General features: G+C 38.6%; 1 protein-coding gene across 24 annotated transcripts; it reads right to left on the reverse strand.

The window, feature by feature from the left end:
• Nucleotides 1-449: 449 nt before the first annotated feature.
• znf740a (zinc finger protein 740a) lies at nucleotides 450-20,314 on the reverse strand. 24 transcript variants are annotated; one of them, XM_071203151.1, is made up of 21 exons: nucleotides 20,017-20,314; nucleotides 17,790-17,973; nucleotides 17,437-17,619; nucleotides 16,879-17,025; nucleotides 16,135-16,255; nucleotides 15,806-15,889; nucleotides 13,904-14,017; nucleotides 12,365-12,448; nucleotides 11,837-11,920; nucleotides 11,282-11,365; nucleotides 10,873-10,956; nucleotides 10,079-10,162; nucleotides 8,419-8,502; nucleotides 7,986-8,069; nucleotides 7,542-7,625; nucleotides 7,073-7,156; nucleotides 6,238-6,321; nucleotides 5,710-5,793; nucleotides 4,398-4,481; nucleotides 3,872-3,990; nucleotides 450-3,669 (listed from the first exon to the last, which is right to left on the reverse strand). In XM_071203151.1, exons 2-21 carry the CDS (start codon nucleotides 17,853-17,855, stop codon nucleotides 3,496-3,498), a joined length of 2,016 nt encoding a protein of 671 aa, XP_071059252.1. In that variant the 5' UTR covers nucleotides 17,856-17,973; nucleotides 20,017-20,314; the 3' UTR covers nucleotides 450-3,495. The 24 variants fall into 24 exon arrangements, with proteins under 24 accessions (XP_071059252.1, XP_071059254.1, XP_071059250.1 ...); XM_071203153.1 differs by having other exon boundaries at nucleotides 17,811-17,973; nucleotides 20,017-20,313; XM_071203149.1 differs by having other exon boundaries at nucleotides 17,416-17,619; nucleotides 20,017-20,312.
• Nucleotides 20,315-20,666: the final 352 nt, after the last annotated feature.

The raw sequence follows: 20,666 nt of genomic DNA on the forward strand, positions 1-20,666 counted from the left end.
ATTGATATGGATTTAGAGTGGATATTTGAGACTTCCAAACAGTAAACAAAAATGTAACTTATGGGAGTGTTTTTAGCAGAGCCATATTGTCCTTGTGATTCTGTTGATTATTACCTGTCTGTATTATGTTGCAGCTCAGCTGATTTTGGATTGATGGCAAAGGGAGAGGGACTTCAGTGAGTGAAAACACAAGTAAAAAAAAAAGTCGGGCCCTGGCGGAAAAACTGGTTTGAGAACCACTGCATTACTGTGTCATGGGATAAATTATTTTCCATTTAGAGTTGTATATGTCTAACATCTAACCCTCGACCTGTTGAGGCCCTGGAAAACACTTGTGCTGTTTGGCCTGATGGTCTAAATAAGATGCAACATTTATTGTCTCCACTTTTAACTTTGAGAAACTAAAAACATAAAAATGAAGTCAACAAAGCCAGTAAGCATACAAAAGGTCCTTTACAAATTCTTTTATTTCAGCATAATAGTAAGAAGCCTCTCCTCTGATTTTCATATAGTTGAAACTAATTGGATCACAAGGGTACATATTAGTTAGCCCATTTTACAATAATCATTGTAACATCTTTTTAGGAAGTTATTCTTATGCACTCATTTTCCTACACAAAATAATCAATATCAAGATCCTGTCTTAACTGAGGACCATAACTCTGCATGCAAGACTAATAAAGAAAACAACTAATCTGTGATAGCTACTGTTATGCTGTTGTTCATCTAATACCATTATCAATATAATTTACTACAAATACCAGGGACTTCAATATGAGAAAGAAAACATTTTTCTTGTGGTACTACTGCCTATAATGTCAAAATTATCAAACATACTGGGCTCCCAACTGTACTGATCCAAAATGTTCTGTCCACCTTCTGTGTCAAGTTGAGGAGAAATAGGCTTTGTCTAAAACCTAAAATCTAGTACAGTCTGAAGAAAAAAATAACCATCTTTCTTTTTTTTCCTTTTCACTCCAGTGTTTACAATTTCATCAGAATAAAAAAAGGTCCTTGAAACAATCATCAAAATGTGATGAGAACATCTCAGAGAAATAAATCCTCGGATCCGTCTGAAAAATTAAACTTCAATCTTATAAACAAATGATCTGAGACTCAAGGATTCTATTGCGTTTTAACAATGAGATTGAGACTAAAAACAATAAAAGACATAAAAAGATATTAACACATGATGTCAACTATGTACTGTTCTGCCCTTTAGCCATTTGAGTATGTGCTTGCACTAGCTGTATCTCCTCCACTGATTTGGAATAGTGTTTCCAGAGCAAATGAATGCATTTCTCAAACTTGGCCCCTTCACTTATCAAAACATGTGAAATCCCATCTCTGTACACACTTATACCGTCACACAACTTTGCCTTGATATCATTGACCACTTGAAAGAAACATTCCCGATAATACTTGTTGTAAAATACCACTTAACTCAGTGATATTCGTCTTATTGTAACAAACATCTGTTCCTCCAGAGACCAGATAATGCACTCTGGGATTCCATCTCCACATTCACCGAAGCTTATCTGGACCTTGAAATAAAAACGACAAAGAAATCCGGTCCCCTGAAGGTAGCTGGGCTCTGAGACGTCGCTCTGGCAGTTGTGAAGACTTAACATGTCGGTCTCCCACACACACACATTACTGGCTGAAACAGAACAGTTAGGACGATGCTAACGTTAGCCCATCAGTCACAGAAAGGATCAAGTTTGAGAAACTTCTTCAATAGGCCCCTCCGTATAACTGCTCTCTGCTGTCTGACCGCCAAAGACTTTTACACAGTACGATCAAAGGTCATGATAGGTGAAAATAAATTGTTTGTTACAATATCATTTAGCACTACGATGATTACTTTGTGTATCCGCACTTACTTAAGGCTAAACCCAATGACATGACAGACATCCATTATTACACACCAACCACATAACATTTGGATAAAAAAGGCAATTGTTAGTGTGAAGCAGAGTCGAGCACGTGCTGATTCTGCCAGAGCGCTGCAGTGGGTCAGCTCTACCGACTTCTCACAAGGACTGTCAAACACTCGGGGGCTCCTTCCATACTGTGTGCATCAGTAACAATGACCCAAAATATTAATCATCATCAAAAGACAACCTAGGTCGACAGGCGAACACATTAGTTTGTTTTAGCGCCACTCAAGCCGTCAACATTCTGTAACCATGGCGGCTTTAGGATTAAAAAACAAAAACATACCATGATGAAGACTGGCTGTCTCTTCTTAGTTAATACATCTGATCCACAATAATAAACAGCTGAGAAACAAGGCAAAAGAAAAGAAACAAAACACACTAAGGCCACAAGATTTTGTATACCCTCGCTGATCTCACATGAGAGTATCTGTACAGACAACATAATGGGACTTCAAGTGGCCAACCTGTGCTATTCAGAACAAGAATCTATAGACAGATTGAGCAGAGGCCTTCCTGTACGTACTGGGGATCTCTGCTTATATACTGTGTATATATATATATATATACACACACACACACACATACATACATATATATATATATATATACACACACACAGCTGAAAATATATAAGAGGGCCATCATGGGCCCTTTCCCCGAGTCCTCAGCACGTCACACAGAACATGAGACACACAGGTGATAATCCTGGGACCCAGACCTGCAGGCTGCACCTCTTCACCACTTCCTGGAAGCCCTGGTTTGATATTACTTTTGTTTTAAAAAACACTTAGTTACTCAGGTTTCCTTAGGATATCTCAGAAACAGAGGCAGAGGAGTGTTTGACCTCATTTCTTATGATCAGCTGGTTTTTTGGCCCATTTCGTGCACACACAAACATCCCTAATTTAGTCTCAAATTAAACCATTATTACATTATTACCATTATTAAAACTGTACCTCCCATGTTGATAAAGTCAGGAAAATCCTATTGTTCAGATCACATTCAGACCGATGCTTAGCGCTATGTTTGCTACATAGTGCAAACATAGCACTCTCCTTGCTTTACCTGGAAGGAAAGTTCAGTCTTAATATTTAAACGACCAAAGTGACGATTCTTGTGTTTTACAAAATGGGCCACATGAAAAATCAGAAAGAAGCTCAAATACTTTTCCTCAGCACCACGTCATCCCATTTTGTTGTTGCCAACACGTCTGGATAAACAATACCTACAGCCCTTCCCGAGTACCACCAAATGCAGATATATTTGAACAACGATAAAAACTTCTTTTTTTTTTGCAAAAATCAAATAGATTAAGTACAAAACAGGACCACTGTTCATCACAGAAAAGTCTAGTCTTTAAAAAAAACGTGGGGAGGAAAGGAAACACAGTAAAAAGTCAACAAAACAAAGACACAAATGTCCCTCGATCATCAGTAATCCCAAGACGAGCTGCAGAAGGGTCGGCGCTGGAGTGTGGCGTCACTCAGCGCAGAAGAAGAAACCCTGTGGCTCCTCTGCTCTCTGGCGTGGTTGTGGATGTGGGGAGGGTGGAATGTCAGACTGCCAGTCGGCCTGGGGGGGGGTGCAGGGGGCTCCAGGTCTGAGGGGCGGGGGGGGGCTCCTGGCCGTACGGGCGCGGTTCGCAGCACGGCTGGTTCTCCACTTTGGCTACGCCGCGACCCTGGCACAACCGCCGGTGCCGCAACAGCCTGTCTGTCCGTGAAAAGTTCTTCAAAACAGACAACATGGACATAGTTATTATACTAGTTAGTAGTTATTAAAGTAAATGTGTGTGGTAAATCTGTTTCAATAGGTATAGAGACCGAGAGAAAACAACATGACTGCATTTTGTAAACATCAAGAAATCTTCGTATTTTATACATCCAAGATTTGACCCAATGAACTCATTTAAGGTGACATCTTGAGCATACCTGCTGGCACCGCTCACACTGGTAAGGCTTCTCCCCACTATGGACACGCTTGTGTCTCTCAAGGTGGTAGCGCTGGATAAACCTCATATCACACATGTCACAAGCAAATGGCTTCTCTCCTGAAATTGCACACAAATACACAGTCAATTAATCTATTTTAGCGTCTAGTAGCAACAAACTGGCTGCATTTTTCACTTACTAAACTTTAACTGCAAACTATATTTCCAACACTCGTAAAAAAGTTGGGGCAAAATGCCCTAATGGTACATTTCAACAGTGTAGTTTCAGCATATTTTTAAAAAGGCCTCGTCATCAACTCATTATGTGTAGATCAAAGTGGAATTTTGTTGTTTTCATGGTCTAGATCTACGTAACATAGTGGCCCAAAAGCTGGGGCAAGTATTTTGAGGCTGGTTCAACATCCCATCAAATGACTTGACAATCCAAACTCGAGTTTGTTGTGACCCGTTGTGTTGGAGGCAGCAGAGCCTCGCTCAGTAGGGAGGGAACGGGGAGGAGCGCATACCCGTATGAGTGAGGCAGTGTCTCTCCAGGTGGTTACGCTGAATAAACCTCATGTCACACATGGAACAAGCATACGGCTTCACCCCTACACACACACAGAGCAATATATTAGCCCTACCACCCACAAGTGCAACAAATACAACTTTCAAGCTGAAGCTAGCACGAGGACTAAAACACTGACAGATTATACCTCATCATTTATTAAGGTAATGTGCATTTCCTCTTAAGTTTAATGAAATGTTCAGACATGCAATTATAAGCTGATTTGTGAATAGAGTCAAGTCAGTTTTTAACATAATGTAGGTGTTATATAAAAGAACAAAGATCTGAAATGAGTATGAATCATAAAATGTAATCACAGTTTGCTTGTCTTAATAAACATATGTTTCACTTGCCATCGCAACAAATACCATTTTATCTTCTCTCACCTAGAATCTATAATGCCTACAACTTAACAGCAAAAACATGGTTACATCATTACCACCTATTTTGAGTTTGAACCTCTTATTACTGGATGTTAAGTTTCCTAAAGCCATCCTCTACATTCAAGTTTAAACTTTATCCCCGCAAAATGCTGTTTAAAGATGAATCTAATGGAAGACTTGTATTACGACTATCATAAATACACGAAGGCAGAATTAAAATAAGTTTAGGTTCCAAGAACCCATCATAAGCATTGGTTTAGATGTACGCTTGTTGAGTACCGAGAGCGGGCTTTTGGCTACAAAAATGTTTGAGAAATTAGCACAAATGTGCTGGAGATTTGTTTTTCTAAAACACATTGGCGTTATTCTTTAATGAAGAATAACGCCAATGATTGAAACCATGACTTAATAGGACTCTGAATTCACGAGTCAGAATCCGTAACTTTGAATTCTTGCTGAAAGGCAATATATTTAATCTTTTGCATCCACTTTAAAAAGTCCCTGAATTCCTCTACAGTATTTCTGGTATACATAGTAACAACTCAATTAAATTGCTAGTTAACAAATACAGGCCAGCAGGTTTTCTCTACAATGAACTGTATCTAAAAAGAAAATCTCAAATATTGTATCCCGATTGCATTAACACTATTGGCCGAGGATTCTATAGGAACATGAGGTTTTTGCTATACAACATAGCATTAAGTATAGGGAATGGGAAGAAAAGAGTAGATACTAGCAATTTTAACGTCCGATTAACCAACTCAAACACCTACGTAAAAAACACGTTCTGACTACTATAATAACCGCACAGTAATGATCCCTCATATTAGCACTGAGTAGCAAACTGTGGCAACACAATGTGAGTCGGGCAGGTGCACGGACCCATACCCGTATGAGTGAGGCTGTGTCTCGCCAGGTGGTACCGCTGAACAAACCTCATGTCACACATGGTGCAAGCAAAAGGTTTCACACCTAAATGCAGAGCATCAATACGTTATTTTCAGGACTTTGAATTTGTTTTACAATCCAATCAATCAGTGTTGAAATGTAGACATATAATTACAATTGATGGGTTGTTAACCACTTTTCACTTGCTACGGGAAATGTTCCTAAAAACAATGGAAGTTGAATTTAATTTGTTTTCTCCAAGCCAAATCAAAAACATAGAACTGTTGATTGAATTTTAAATCCACAACTAAAACACATCTCATGAGCTGATGATGTCACAGTCCTGTATTTAGGTACATGTAGGGATTTGATTTAATGTTGCATTTACAAACATAATTCAGGAAATCCTTGGTGAGAGAAAATGCACAACTAGTTACCTTTACAGAATAACACTAACTAGCTGACAGATAAAACATGTTGTGTTTACATCTAATCTCAGTGATATGGGTAAGGTGTGCGGGCGCATACCCAAATGAGTGAGGCTGTGTCTCGCCAGGTGGTAGCGCTGAAAAAACCTCTTGTCGCACATGGTGCAAGCATAAGGTTTCACACCTAAATGCAAAGTAGCAGTATTATTTTACTTTATCTCCAATTCCATTCCTTAGATTACATACCTAAGCTATTGGAGTTCAACAACACATTACCATATTCATGCAAAAACAAAAAGATATGTCTAAAGTGTTCTTCATTTAGTACTCATAGTTCACACAAGGACAGCTGAAGTGACCAATGGAGCTAAATCACCAACAGTTTGTTTTATTCTTTCAACTGTATTGCAATCAGTGCCTTTATCTGTGTGTATCAAATGTTAATGGAGATTGACTAAGGTATAATTGAAATCATGCTAATAATTAACTGAGTATGTTTGCTTTACCATTGTCTTATAAAGCACATTTCTGTGAAAACAATGTAAAGCAATTGATCCTTTTGACACTTGTGATCATGTGTATTGAAGCTGATAAGGTGATATTATTTTCTGAGAACTATTGTGACCAAACATGCAGTAGAGTTTTAAAAGCAGAGGATGGATCCAAATGTATCATTACTGTTGTTTTTTCAGCCTTTTTGGTTCATTTTAAATAAAAAGGCAGTACATATTCTAGAAGGTAAAAAAAATGTAAAATATCAAAATCTACTGAGAGTAAAGATTACGGATATTTATCACAAATAATTTGCTTGAAAGTTTTACACAACAACTTTAGCTACCTCAAGAAGACATCTGTATTGAAACTTTTCTGTAAACAATAAAGATGATTTAATAATTGCCTAGAAATGTGAGTCGGGCAGGTGCACTGACGCATACCCGTATGAGTGAGGCTGTGTCTCGCCAGGTGGTAACGCTGAACAAACCTCATGTCACACATGGTACAAGCAAAAGGTTTCACACCTAAACGCAGAGCATCATGGTATTATTTTCAGAATTTGTATCTCTTTGTGTTCACAATCCATCAATCAGGCAACATACTTTGATTATCTATTCAGAATTGATGGGTTGTTAACCACTTATTGAAAACGTTTTTTAATGTCTTTTTAATTAATTGATGTTTTTTCACTATGTGTGAACCAATTCTCAAATCCACAACTTAACACATCACATGAGCTGATGATGTTGCATGTCGTTTACACATTCACTTTTAACACACACATAATGTAGGGAAGGCAGAACATAGTTTTAGAGTAGTGATTGATAGGTTAGATGGCTGACCCTCTATATAACATCAAGTCATGACAGTCTGATCTCAGTGATATGGGTAAGGTGTGCGGGCGCATACCCAAATGAGTGAGGCTGTGTCTCGCCAGGTGGTAGCGCTGAAAAAACCTCTTGTCGCACATGGTGCAAGCATAAGGTTTCACACCTAAATGCAAAGTAGCAGTATTATATTACTTTGCCTCACTTTCCAGTTCTTATTTCAGGAGTTAATATATACACTATTGGTTATTAACCACACAGTTGCCAATTCATGCAAAAGACAAACACTTCAAATAAATAATTCCTTAAAATGCTTTTATCCATCTGGTAGGGTTGTACTACACAGAAGAGCATCTGATTTATGGTTTTCCAGCTTAACTAATAATGCCTAACAACAACAGACCTTGTTCTAACTTCATATCCCTTCAATGGTGCAGGCGTATGTCTGAAGTGAGCTAGGGAAATAAAAAATGTCCCGGCTGATTTCTAACAGTGAGTGTCATGGGCGCGGTGCACGGACCCATACCCGTATGAGTGAGGCTGTGTCTCGCCAGGTGGTAACGCTGAAAAAACTTCATGTCACACATGGTGCACGCATAAGGTTTCACACCTAAACGCAGAGCATCAAAATCATTATTTTTGTGTCTGCCAGCAGGAGAAAAAAGGATCTGTATTATTGTGAACTATCCTATTGTATCATTTAAGTGAGTAACAATCTGGAAACAATTGATATTTGTGGTTAATAACCAATGTCAATCCCTAAGTTACTTACAAAAAAAAGGTACAATATGATTCTTGTTTTCAATTACAGAATTCCCTAACAACTCATGAGATGATGATGTCATCTATTTGATATCACACTTGTATTATTGGTGTATAAATACAGATACACTAGATGAAGCATACAGGTGTTGCAGCATCCTAATCTTTTGACTTGGTTAAGATTGGCTGACGCATACCCATGTGAGTGAGGCTGTGTCTCGCCAGGTGGTAGCGCTGAAAAAACCTCTTGTCACACATGGTGCAAGCGTACGGCTTCACCCCTACACACACACAAAGTACCAACTTTAGCATCAAACACTCAACTGCCAAAAATAATCCACATGAAACTTTACTAATTGCTTAGTAAAGTTTGGCTGCACTTATCAGCGCCCTTTTTACACTGGAAAGTCCAGCATGCTCCAAAACGTCTCCAATTAGAAATTACATTTTGTTTAAGTTTAGGTGTAACTGCTCAAGGGGTAAGGCCAGAATTTAAATGGAAAACAATGGGGGAAATTTACATTTTCTGTGATGAATGCTGAATTAACTTTTAAACTTAAAAAAAACCCACGGGAGGGCCAGTTAATAACTGATGCAAAACCAGAGTCCCTTCTGGGCAGATTCAAACGATACCTGACACGATAGCAGGCTTTTCAGACGATGCCAAAAGGTTTAGGTCAGAATTTAAATCATAATGCATACATACTGCCGGATAGTGTTTACTTGAATTTTAGTAACGCTGATCGCAGGGGTTAGACCATTTTAGGCAGTTGGCAAACAACTATGCATAATACATTTAGATCAGTCAACTGTTGCAAATCTTTACAGTGACCAAAACTGCTCTGAAAACCAACATACAAAACTAAGAAAGAAAAAATCAATTCAGTTTTACCTTAGCATTTAAAACTGTAATGCCTGTAATATCCTTGAATCAAACTTGTTCTAAAATATAACGAACAATTAAACTAAACTTATCAAAACAGAGAGATATGTTATTTCTTCATCATTACTTTGAATGTGAAATGACATAATGAAAAAGCTGCACTTTTTGGATTTTTAGGAAAAAAAGAAATCACTGTGCACTCGGCCAAATTGAAAAATAAGTCCAATTCATTTCAACCCCCACACAATTTCCCCATCGCCCAACAGGCCACTCTTTAAATAAGAATTAGATTAGTCTTTCATTACGGTTTCAAAATGAACAAGACTCCATAAATCCTTGAATCGTTTCTAATGGGAGCGACAGCTAGTCTGGTTCCAGGTTGTCTTCAATCATCTGCAGGTGATGCACATGAAACTCTTATCTTTCACTTTTAAAATTCAAGATGTGAATGTTTTTGGACACATTTTGAACTTTCCTCACGTAGGTTTTACGTTTATTAATATTATAAATATGAAACCAGGGAATGGGAACGTTAAAACTTTGGATGGACTCTAATCACAAAAATAGTTTTCGATATCTTAAAAAAGAGACAAGAGATGGTAATGTGCCGTGGTTTCTTTAAGGCTGAAAGAATAAACCTTCCGTGATGGAAACTATTTTTGGCTTGCAACTAAAAGAAACACAGTAAACAGTTTGGGGTAAAAGGGCTGAAAATACTAAAAACCAAACAGTGTTGTAATTTTCCTTCACGGTCATCATGTCATTTCATAAACAACGAATGCAAAGAGATATCTTTATGCAGCTACTTATGAAGCTCTTTGTAGATGCTGCGTGAAACATTAGCACTTATCAACAGCGTGACAGAAAGCAATACAAACTCCAGTTTGAAGCGGCCATGTAAACACTGAGGTGGGGCACATGCATGACCAAAGTCAGGGGAAAACAGGGTCATAGGTAAAGAAATGAGGACATACCTGTATGAGTAAGACTGTGCCGCTCCAGTTGGTAACGTTGTATAAACCGCATGTCACACATGGTGCAAGCATACGGCTTCACCCCTAAACAAAGCACAAGAACGTTAGATGTATTTCAAGGCAGTGAAGGTCATCAACACCAAGATCTAAAAACACATGAAATGCTTGACTTGTCCTATCACATGCTTTATTTCAGATCAATTCTGTCAAGAGACATTACACAGAAAACATTTTTAGAACCTGCAGACATCAAAAGTTAAGGTGCCCCATCAATAATACAAAAAAACTGGTTTACACATTGGAGTTTAGACCAGCTTGAGCAATATTCAGTCATCCTACAAACTGGATGGTGGTAGTAATAGCATTTCAACTTCAAACCCCAATTGTTAAACATGCATCATCTCAAGTCAAGCAAGACATGAGAAACAAAACTCACATACCTGACAATTAATATTATTGATGTCTGCATTCAAAACGTGTTTTAGTGTAATATGCCTTGCGTTGGAGTTATAACAAAGTACTCAACAGTACACATGCAACAGAACCATAACAGCTTTTTATCACAAAAGAAGGTAACTGACAGAGTCACTTTTTCCATGGACAGTTTTCCAACAAAGCCTAAAAATTCTATTAAACATTTTTTGGAAGGGGAAATTAATTTATGAACATGGAGAAATGATGCTACTGTATATAAAGGGGTTGTCCATTTTTTAGAATAATGTGTAGATTTTTATATAAAAAGGTTTCATACTGAAAGGGGACAAATAATAATTGAACAAATAATTCAAGCATACCAGTATGAGTGAGGCTGTGTCTTGCCAAATGGTAACGCTGGAAGAACCTCATGTCACACATGGAGCAAGCGTACGGCTTCACCCCTAAACGCATACAGTACCAAACTTTAGAAAAGTGTTCTCTTGAACCATGTAAACACAATATGTCATCTTATATACACTAGTCATGGTTAAGTCATTACAAAGTCTCTATTATTTTCTTGGTAAACTAAACTGTGTACATACAAGACATGAAATGTGACCTGTCGACCCTTAAAGCAGTTAGCTAAGTAAAATGAGTACACCTAAAAGGAAATAGAATATCTACAAGTGCTTAAACTTTAACCTTTCATAGTTAAACATTTTAACTGGGTGGTGATGTATACACCCCATAATAATGTTAAGTGAGAGGGATAAATAAAATGTATACCCGTATGGGTGAGAGTGTGTCTTGCCAGGTGGTATCTCTGGAAAAATCTCATGTCACACATGGAGCAAGCATATGGCTTCACCCCTGCACACACAGAGCAAACATATTTGGTAATCACAATCAACTGAACAGGACACACTCACTTCTACCATGTATCCAGACATGCCCAACGGCCCAGCATGATGCAACAGTAAATCATTCGGCTAACATTTCCTAATCTGGTAACGTGCGTGACAAGGGACCTGGATTAACTTCTTTTTTGTGTTGCTTAAATCAGTGCAGATGTTCAACATGCATTGCAATTTAGACTAGACAAGTCAAGGTGTCATTTGAAGGCACTGCAGTTGAGTACTAATGGAGTTAACTTGGGAAATGCCGCCTAAAATGTAGCACTAAAGGGGTAAGACAAAAACTAAAATGCACTCCTCAAGCAAGCCCAGTTGAAAGAGATTGATGCTAAAAACGTTTTGTTTGAACCTATATAAACAAAGGACAGATAAACTTCAATAAACTGGGTAATTGGGCTCTAATGTAGCAAGAAAGGGCGACCCATACCCGTGTGAGTGAGGCTGTGTCTTGCCAAGTGGTAGCGTTGGAAAAACCTCATGTCACACATGGAGCAAGCGTATGGCTTCACCCCTACACACATGAAAAATATGTAAGTATAAACTAGAAACAGACAACATATTAAAAACACACAACCATCAACTCTTTCCTTTCAATGACTCTTCGAATGCAGCTACACATTATTCCATCACCCTATGTGTATTGGGACCACGAGTGGGTAGTTTCAGTCAACAAAATATCTAATGGCGCAGAACAAAGTAGAGCATTTAGAAGGGAAAACATTATGTTGTGTACATTCAGGTGCCCAACTATATGTGCATGTATTTATATCAGAGCTAAAAGTGGTGGGTTTTATATTACTAATACATGTCTGGATACAACTTCATGTTTCTGAATATGTCAATAGTTTAAGCTGGTAGTCATTCTAGGCACTTTAAATCTCTGTTTACACTGCTGTGATTGGAAAAGTGACTTAAAACAATGCTACTTTATGAGCTATGGTGAGCGGACGCATACCAGTATGAGTGAGGCTGTGTCTTGCCAGATGGTAACGTTGGAAGAACCTCATGTCACACATGGAGCAAGCGTACGGCTTCACCCCTACATACACAAAGTATCAACAGATTAGCTAGGGCGCTCCTTAAGCATCAAAGGGAAGCATCATTGACAGACATGAAATCACTAGGACCCTGCAGACATTACACATTCCATCAAGCTTCATGCGAAGGGGTTTTACTTTCTAATTTAAATGTTTCTTCTGTTATGGGGGAGCATTTTTTATTTACCTGGATAACATCATAGAATAAAAGCAAGCCAAGCAAGGTCAACAAGACATACAGCAAAGAAACATCTAAGACAGGGATCACACTGGCCAGCTGAAGCAGAAATGTCAGCACACTTCTCCACCGTTCACTTTTAAAGGTGGCGACAAAGTCTTATAGAATTGTGGTGAGCATGTGTGTTGCAACTTCAAATTGGTTAAGCGCCTATATAGTGCACGTTAATTTCTTTTATGATGAAATGAGTGTTTGCTGATGATCTGCCTCAACTTTCAAAAGCTTCCAATCTGATCTCCGCCATAAATGACCAGCAGAAGCATCTGTATACGCAACTATACAATAAAACAATTAATTAAGAAAGCAAGACAACAGCAGCGAAGACACATGAGTTGTGCAGCCATTTATCTGCTTGTAAAATAGGAGTGGACATCAAAGGACTATTCCCATAATATACCATGGCCAAAGTGAATCAGCTGTTACTGTTGTAAGAACTTGAAACAATCACATTTTTTATTTCTAGAAAAGCCAACAACCAGATTTGTTTAAACACTTGAGTGAGAAGGCCTCCTGTAAAATGTTTGTCTGCAGATATTACATCTCTGTCCTTAATACGTTGTGACCTATCAAACCTCCTCTTATACTGTGGCTTTGACCATGTCCTAACCACGATGGGTACATCCGTGACAAATATATATGGCATACTGTATCTCAGTTCAAACATGAGACTATAAAAAGTTATCATTAGAACGTATGTACACTATGATAGATTACTTTATGGGTTCAGCTCTTCTAGAACGATAAAGCACTGGTAATCTCAGAGCATGAACAAAAATAATATATTATTTTGTAAATATTCTTGGGCAGCAATGGTACATTAGGGATAATACACTTTGAGGTGTCCAGGGGAGCACTTTCAGATCATGGTAGGTGTTTGCTTACATTAACAAGCAGTTCTGTGTCAGGTGGTTCAACCCTGTAGTAATTCAACTGTTGCTGTTTTAAACTGAAAAGATGTTCCTAAAATGTGTCCACCCAATCAAACAAAAGACTAACGTTCTCATTTCAGAATACTTTGATATTTGAATCGTCCTATAGTTAGAACCCTTTAATAGGGGGTAATGAATAATGTTTTATGTTAATGTGATACTACACGACTGTTGGATAAACTCCAAAGGGTTGTTTTGTGTCTTCACATTTGCTTCTACACTGTTTGTGTCATTGTATTGTTGTTTAGACTGTTGTTTGTGTTTAAGCCGATTGAAAAAAGTGTCTTAACTTGAACTGGGTACGGTAAAAGGACGCATACCCGTATGAGTGAGTCTGTGTCTCTCCAGGTGGTAACGCTGGAAAAACCTCATGTCACACATGGAACAAGCGTACGGCTTCACCCCTACACACACACACACACACACACACACACACACACACACACACACACACACACACACACACACACACACACACACACACACACACAGAGCATACAAATATTAGCTATTCAGTGTATCAAATTTGTAAAAATGTGGAAAACAAAATGACAAAATGTATTATGTGGTTAACAGAAAGAACAGATGCAATGCTGCCAAAAAGAGCAACTGCTTAAATAATCTACTGGGATATTGGGATGAAATCATAAATATATACACTGTATGTTCATATGTTTACATTAACCATGATAGCTGAGGGTATATTTGGTCAATATTGGGACATTTAATTTTGTGATTACTGGGGCAGTAGTCATTGACTTGACAAACAATTAAGTTGGAAGGTGACTTACCCAGAGTGCATACCTCTTAAACAATGGAAAACAAAGAATTTTGTGTGAAAGGCTGAAAATAGGTACGATGCAAACGTTTTTAAACTTAAGTTACTTAACTCCTCAATGTTTATCTTGTATAAATGATTAAGAACATAGTCCTTTGATGTCCATGCAGCTATTTTAACTGACACAGTAACATTGAAAAAATAAATAAAACATAAATAAATAATGCATGTTTTATGAAGCCTGGGCTTTGAGGCGTTCACACGCATACACTGAGGTCCACAAGTTTGAGTCCACTTTCAAGTCCACTATCAAAAAGTCTTGTTGAAACAATGTTTTTCTTTACGACATGACAATTATTACAGTCAAAAGTTATTGTGGTGGTTAAAGAATACCATATGTTGACATAATGAATATGGCCGTCTATGTGTGGCTGCTGCTAACCTCGAGTTACAACTGTAAAATACTTTCCGCTTGTCTGTTAACAATCTTTCAAAGTTGTTTTGTTTTCAAAGTGGTTCTTAGGAGTAAATCACAGGGAGATCACAGCACCAATCTTCCCTAACTGAAAGAGACTGCCCGCTGAAAAGATTCTATAAAGTTGAATTATTCAAACAAAGACATGACGGACTTTAAGATTAAGAGTATGCTTTGACGGAAGTGCTTTTCAAATGGTCGAACAGCAGAGCAGGCAGCAACAGCTAGGTGGCTTATAGCCTGGGTGGAGTCACTCTTTATAAAGATCTCAGCATGTGAAGAGCAGTATATTAAGTGGACATTTCTTCAGGACCTAACAGCATTTTCATAACAATTAAACAGCACAATTAAAGCCAAACAAAGTAAAAGTATCACAGTTGAAACAGGAACAACCATTGTTATACTGGCAGATTAACGTTTGAATTTGCAATAAGAGTTTTTGATGGTGATAAGAGAGGCTAATTTCTCTCACACGGCCAATAACGCTCAACCCCAAGGAGCATTCTGGGGGAAAGTAGGAATGTGCCTCAAACACCTCAGTAATCTTCCAAAGTTGCAATAACATGATATTCTCAAATATCGCAAACATTTCTACAACTGATTCCAGTCAAATGAAATAATGCACCTATCAAAAAGAGACTTTTTATATGTATGTTTCATAGATTTAAAACAACTATTTTTAATAGTGGACTCAGGACTATTGGACCTCACTATATATCATAGCCTCCTATCATTTTTTTCCTGGTGTTGGGGGACCAATATATATATACGACAAATACTGTGCTTTATATTTTGGGGTGAACAGATTTTGGGAGATGGCTTTGTTGGAAATTACTGTCCACAGACAAAATTACCCTGAGCATCTGTCCATTGATTCAAGTGACAGACTACAGATGTAGTCAGATAAATGTAATATGGGTACGGTTAAAGGACGCATACCCGTGTGAATGAGGCTGTGTCTCTCCAGGTGGTAACGCTGAATAAACCTCATGTCACAAACGGCACAAGCATACGGCTTCTCCCCTAAACCGAAGAGCACCAGTTTTAGTCAAAGTCCCCACAGATACCACCAATTAGCTGTGAGGCAAAAGCTTTTACCAAACAAGGTTTTTTTAAGCAGGCCACTGCAAAACCTTACAGTAGCTGCACACTCTTCATTCCAATTCAAACTTTCAGGGCCTCTTTCAACAAATGATTAATGTAGTCAGGCATTAAAAAGCAGTTTTGGCTTAACTGTAAACTAGACTTGTTCCCAGCATGACCCATACCTGTATGAATGAGGATATGTCTCTTCAGGTGGTATCCACTCCTAAATGCTCCGTAACAGTGATCACAAATAAAGTTTTTCTGCACTTTGGACGCTGGACCATTCTCATCTCCACCTGTGCCCTAATGAGGACAGTAAGGATGATTGTTTAACATTTATGTCAAACAGCAGTTTCATACTGAATTAAAAACACAAGCAGATACTGTGCATTTCATCACAAACAGAAAATGGTACAATTTATCAAACATTCCCACCCATCAGCTGGTCAGTACGTATTTCTAGAACTGTTTGAAGAGTGTCATTTTTCATGTAGATACTATGCTAAAAGCCCATTTATCTTTGATATGCACTAATGTTTTTTTATTTCTACATGTATTTAACATTGTAATCGACAAATACCCCACAATGCCTTCCAATGGCCTAATGCCCTCATGTTACTGCTCCCCCTGTTATGCACACAACCGCAGTTATTGTGCTCTGCTTCACTCTGCTCCCCTCCCCCTCTTTCCTCTCTAGAGATCCTCCACCCCCTCAACATCTTCCCTGAACTCCTCCCCCCACCCCCACCACCACACAAACAAAATTTGCACACATGAAAGCTCCAAGCTAGGCGCTACTTGGAATGAAGTTAAATGCTTATCCAAAAACGTGTGCAAGCTGCTAACTTGCGCATTTTATGAAATGAGGAAAAATAAAAAAGTGCACTGCAGAGACCCTTCACTATTTAGCCACCACAGCCACTAACCTTCCCTCCCATTCCTTCTTGTTCTCTCACTTTGCAGGGCGTAACTGATTTCCTGTTCTTTTTTTTCTGCTGCATGTCCTCGTTGGCCCTCATCTCCTTCTCATCCAGCAGACGGGGAGCTTGGAATTCACCTTCCTTCCGGATGAGCTACAGAGCCAGAAAAGAGCAATTATTTCCTGATTTTTGAACACGACTTAAATTAAGCGATGCATGTGAATCTCAATTATTAGTTTTTTTTGTTTAATAGTGTGGGTTTTGTAAATGACAGAAAATATATCTAATGCTTTACCTGAAGGTGATTATATAAATTTGGATTTGTATCCTTAAAAAAAAAGGTATGACACACTCATAATCCAATGTTTAGGTAAGAACACTACCTAGTACAGTTGAGCTTGTTTTGAAGTTGAACAACTCATCAAGAATGCATTCAGAGAGAAACTCCTCCCACACACAAAATCTCAATTTCACGAAGGCTACAAATCTACATTTTTCACAATATTAAAAGCATGGCATTTGACCGCCTAATTTCCACTCTACATTTCCGAAGTTGGTCCTAACCAGGGGAGGACAGCTCATTCCAGAGGGGAGGATCATATGGCTCTGCGGAGCACGGTCAGGTGCCTCTCTCTGCGGGAGTCCGTGGCCGAGTGGAGCCATCATTTTTTTGGGCGGAGCGGCCATGGAGCTGGCCTGCATCAGGGCCATGCTGGAGAGGACGGCCTCGCAGCCAAGCAGCCCCGCCTGCAGAGAAAATTATGGAAAAGTTTACAAACCAAGTCACACTTTTAAAAGCTAGTCTGCAAAAGAAAAGCTTCTGCACCTAAGATAATATTGCAATGGCATTTGCCAAGCTAGTCATCAACGACAACATCCTGAGTGACATGATGGCAAGGAAAGGTATTTGTAATCACTTTGGTGTTCTCAAAACAAACCCATTTCATATGGTCGCGGACTGAGCTGCTGGGCAGATGTGACATTTCTGTGGTGTATGTGAGCGCAGGGACAGGGGTGGGGACAAGGTCATCCAGAGATCCGTCAGTCAGGATGGTCGGGCTGGTGGGAAGCCACACCCACCTCACTCATCTAGCATTAAAACTGAGGAAGAGGAGGATGCAGATGAAACAGACAAGCATTAGATGACAACAGCATCACTGGCTGTCTTAACCATTTACAGATTCCATTAACTCCAATTAGGATGGTCAATTGCCCTAACCACATTCAAACACCATAAAATATAGACACACATAGATGTGTTGTATTCATACAAACAACTATGTAAGCACCTTTTGCTTTGCTTTTGTTCATAGAACTTAGTCAGTGCACTTGCCATTAAAAAAGCTTACCAAAAACAGAGTTTACTGGTTGTAGCTGCAAATGTGTTATTTGTGGTACACTACCCAAACAATAATACAACAATTTAATTTTTTTTTTTTATCCAGTTAGTTAAATGGCTACCACTGATACAGATCTGTAGTTTGCATTGCAGCTAACTTAATACCACAGAGCATAGATGGAGGTGCTATGTATTAATTAAGTAGTATAAAAAGTAAATTCATACTTGTTTGTATGACATGAAGGAAAAACAAATTCAAAAGTGAAGTCAGGAGGGGGCTGTACAGAAATGTTAAGATAAGGGAAGAATTTAGAGGAGAATAATTCTAAAGCACATTACATTAATACAGAACATTCACATTTAACAAAAAAATGTTATACTGTAAAACCTGGACATAAACCCAAAACCTTCAATGGTTGAAGACTCACATTAAAATGTTTCAACTTGTTGGGGTGGAAAAGAGGGTTCATTAGCACCCTTTCCCAATATAACAATATATGTGAATCAAAGGTGTCAATTGGTTTCAGTTTATTTGACTTTGAGTTTATTATTTGGGATATCTATCTCATTTAGGTGAAATCCTAAAAATTAGTACACCGCTTTTAAACCGTAAAGCATATTCCAGCTATAATGTAGATAAGAGTTAAATAATTGTCCTCATTCCTAAAAAAAAAATGCGTACATATTTTATCCCGTACAATACACCTTTATAAGCACGACTTTCCTAATACAGTTTAGCTTAATGGAACGTTTCTGAAAGAATAAGCCGAGACAAAAACCAAGAAAAAAGACTGGTTGCAATTCTACATTTATAGTGAAAAGGGAGTGCAAAAGCTAACATTTAACAAATGCAGTAAATATAACGTTATTTATCGCTCTGCACCTTTGCTAATCTAGTACATTAAGACGTATATTTTGCCATGGGGCTTTAACAATTATCGTTATATGTTAAGAGGAGGCCATTAATTCACCAACAGAAACATGGCTGTATCTTGTTATGACTTTTCAAGGTTCGTTTCAACTGTGGCAACACGTTAATGTGTGTGCTATCATATTGCTAAAAAAAGAGGCAGATAGGCTATATACTTTGAAGACACAGTGCTTTCGCCATTAGCGTTGGTTAGCTAGCTAACGCTGCGAGGAAAATAGACAGCTAGCGTAGAGCTAACAGTGGCTACCCCAAATTAAAATACATCTTAGCCACGTCGTACAGTTTTATTGTTCTGGCTGCCGTTTAGTTATTTGCAAGCGGAAGAAATGCCATAATCATAACAATGTTGGTTTTAAAATGTACATGTCATTCATCAACACTGGGTGAGCTGGCCTTCGCATTACCAGCCAAACCTAACGTTAGTTTTGCTGATGTTGAACAAGCTGGCTAACATCGGCTAGCCAGAAGCTAGCTGCTCGCTGGCGCTCTCGCCCACTGAAATGTTGGAAACCGAACATTTATTAGCCCAACTGCTCATTTGTTTTACACGGTAGCTTCAAGGGAGTGTCTATTTTGCAGACGTGACTGATGCATCGTTTCATTAAGAGGATACTTTAAGAAACAAGCTCAACTGGTTAAGACAAGATTGAGCGATAAAGACATTCGTGATGGCCGTCGTTGCTAGTGCCTCCCCCTCCCGATGATTAAGCTAGCGTTTGTTAGCGAGCTAGCAATGGCCAACATTGACGCTCTAATATAAAGTAAATCCCATTGCGGCCATCTCCAAGCATGACTGCGTGCAAATAAAATTGCACACCATGGAATGCACGGTTAAAATGTAACCATCGAAGATGATAAAGAGATTTGTATCTACCTTTCAGCTTCACTCGCCCGACGTTTTCACGACCGTCTAGTTTACAAACACAGGAAACGCCACAGGATGTTCCCCTCTCCCCCACACAGCAGATCCTCAAGCGAACAGAAACGGGGCATCTTCGTCTTCCAGCTCCCACTGAACACAGAGCGATGGCAGAAAATGCGAAGAGAATCAGTTGTGTTACGACTTCTTTGGTTGTGGTGTTGAGAACGGCTTGTCTCAGACTGTAGCAGAAGACGACGACTGAAAAGATGAAAAAGAAGGAGTGGGCACTCAAATTAAAGAAAACAGGGATTATATTTGATAATTATATTATGTCAGTTTTAGTGGCTCAATCCGCTTCCCCCTTTCACCCCGTTGTCTAAAGTGTGCATCAGGCTAAAATATTTTTTATTATTAAAGCTGAATCTTTTAATATTAAAAGCCAATTTGGCTCCCTCCAAACTGCCGTTTAACACGCGTGACGTCATCCTCAATGGTGGCAGTGTTGATTTATATTAGTGAGTTTATAGTCTAACCTTTGCTGTTTGCTTTTTTATGGGTTTAATAGTTGAGTTTACATGTAAATCTGAACATTAAAATACTTTCTTTCTAAATTGGTTCTCATGTAACGGGTTAATAGCATAGGAGTAGCTTTAAATGTTTGT

The sequence above is a fragment of the Pseudochaenichthys georgianus genome, chromosome 5 (assembly GCF_902827115.2).
Source record: "Pseudochaenichthys georgianus chromosome 5, fPseGeo1.2, whole genome shotgun sequence".
Lineage (NCBI taxonomy): Eukaryota > Metazoa > Chordata > Actinopteri > Perciformes > Channichthyidae > Pseudochaenichthys > Pseudochaenichthys georgianus.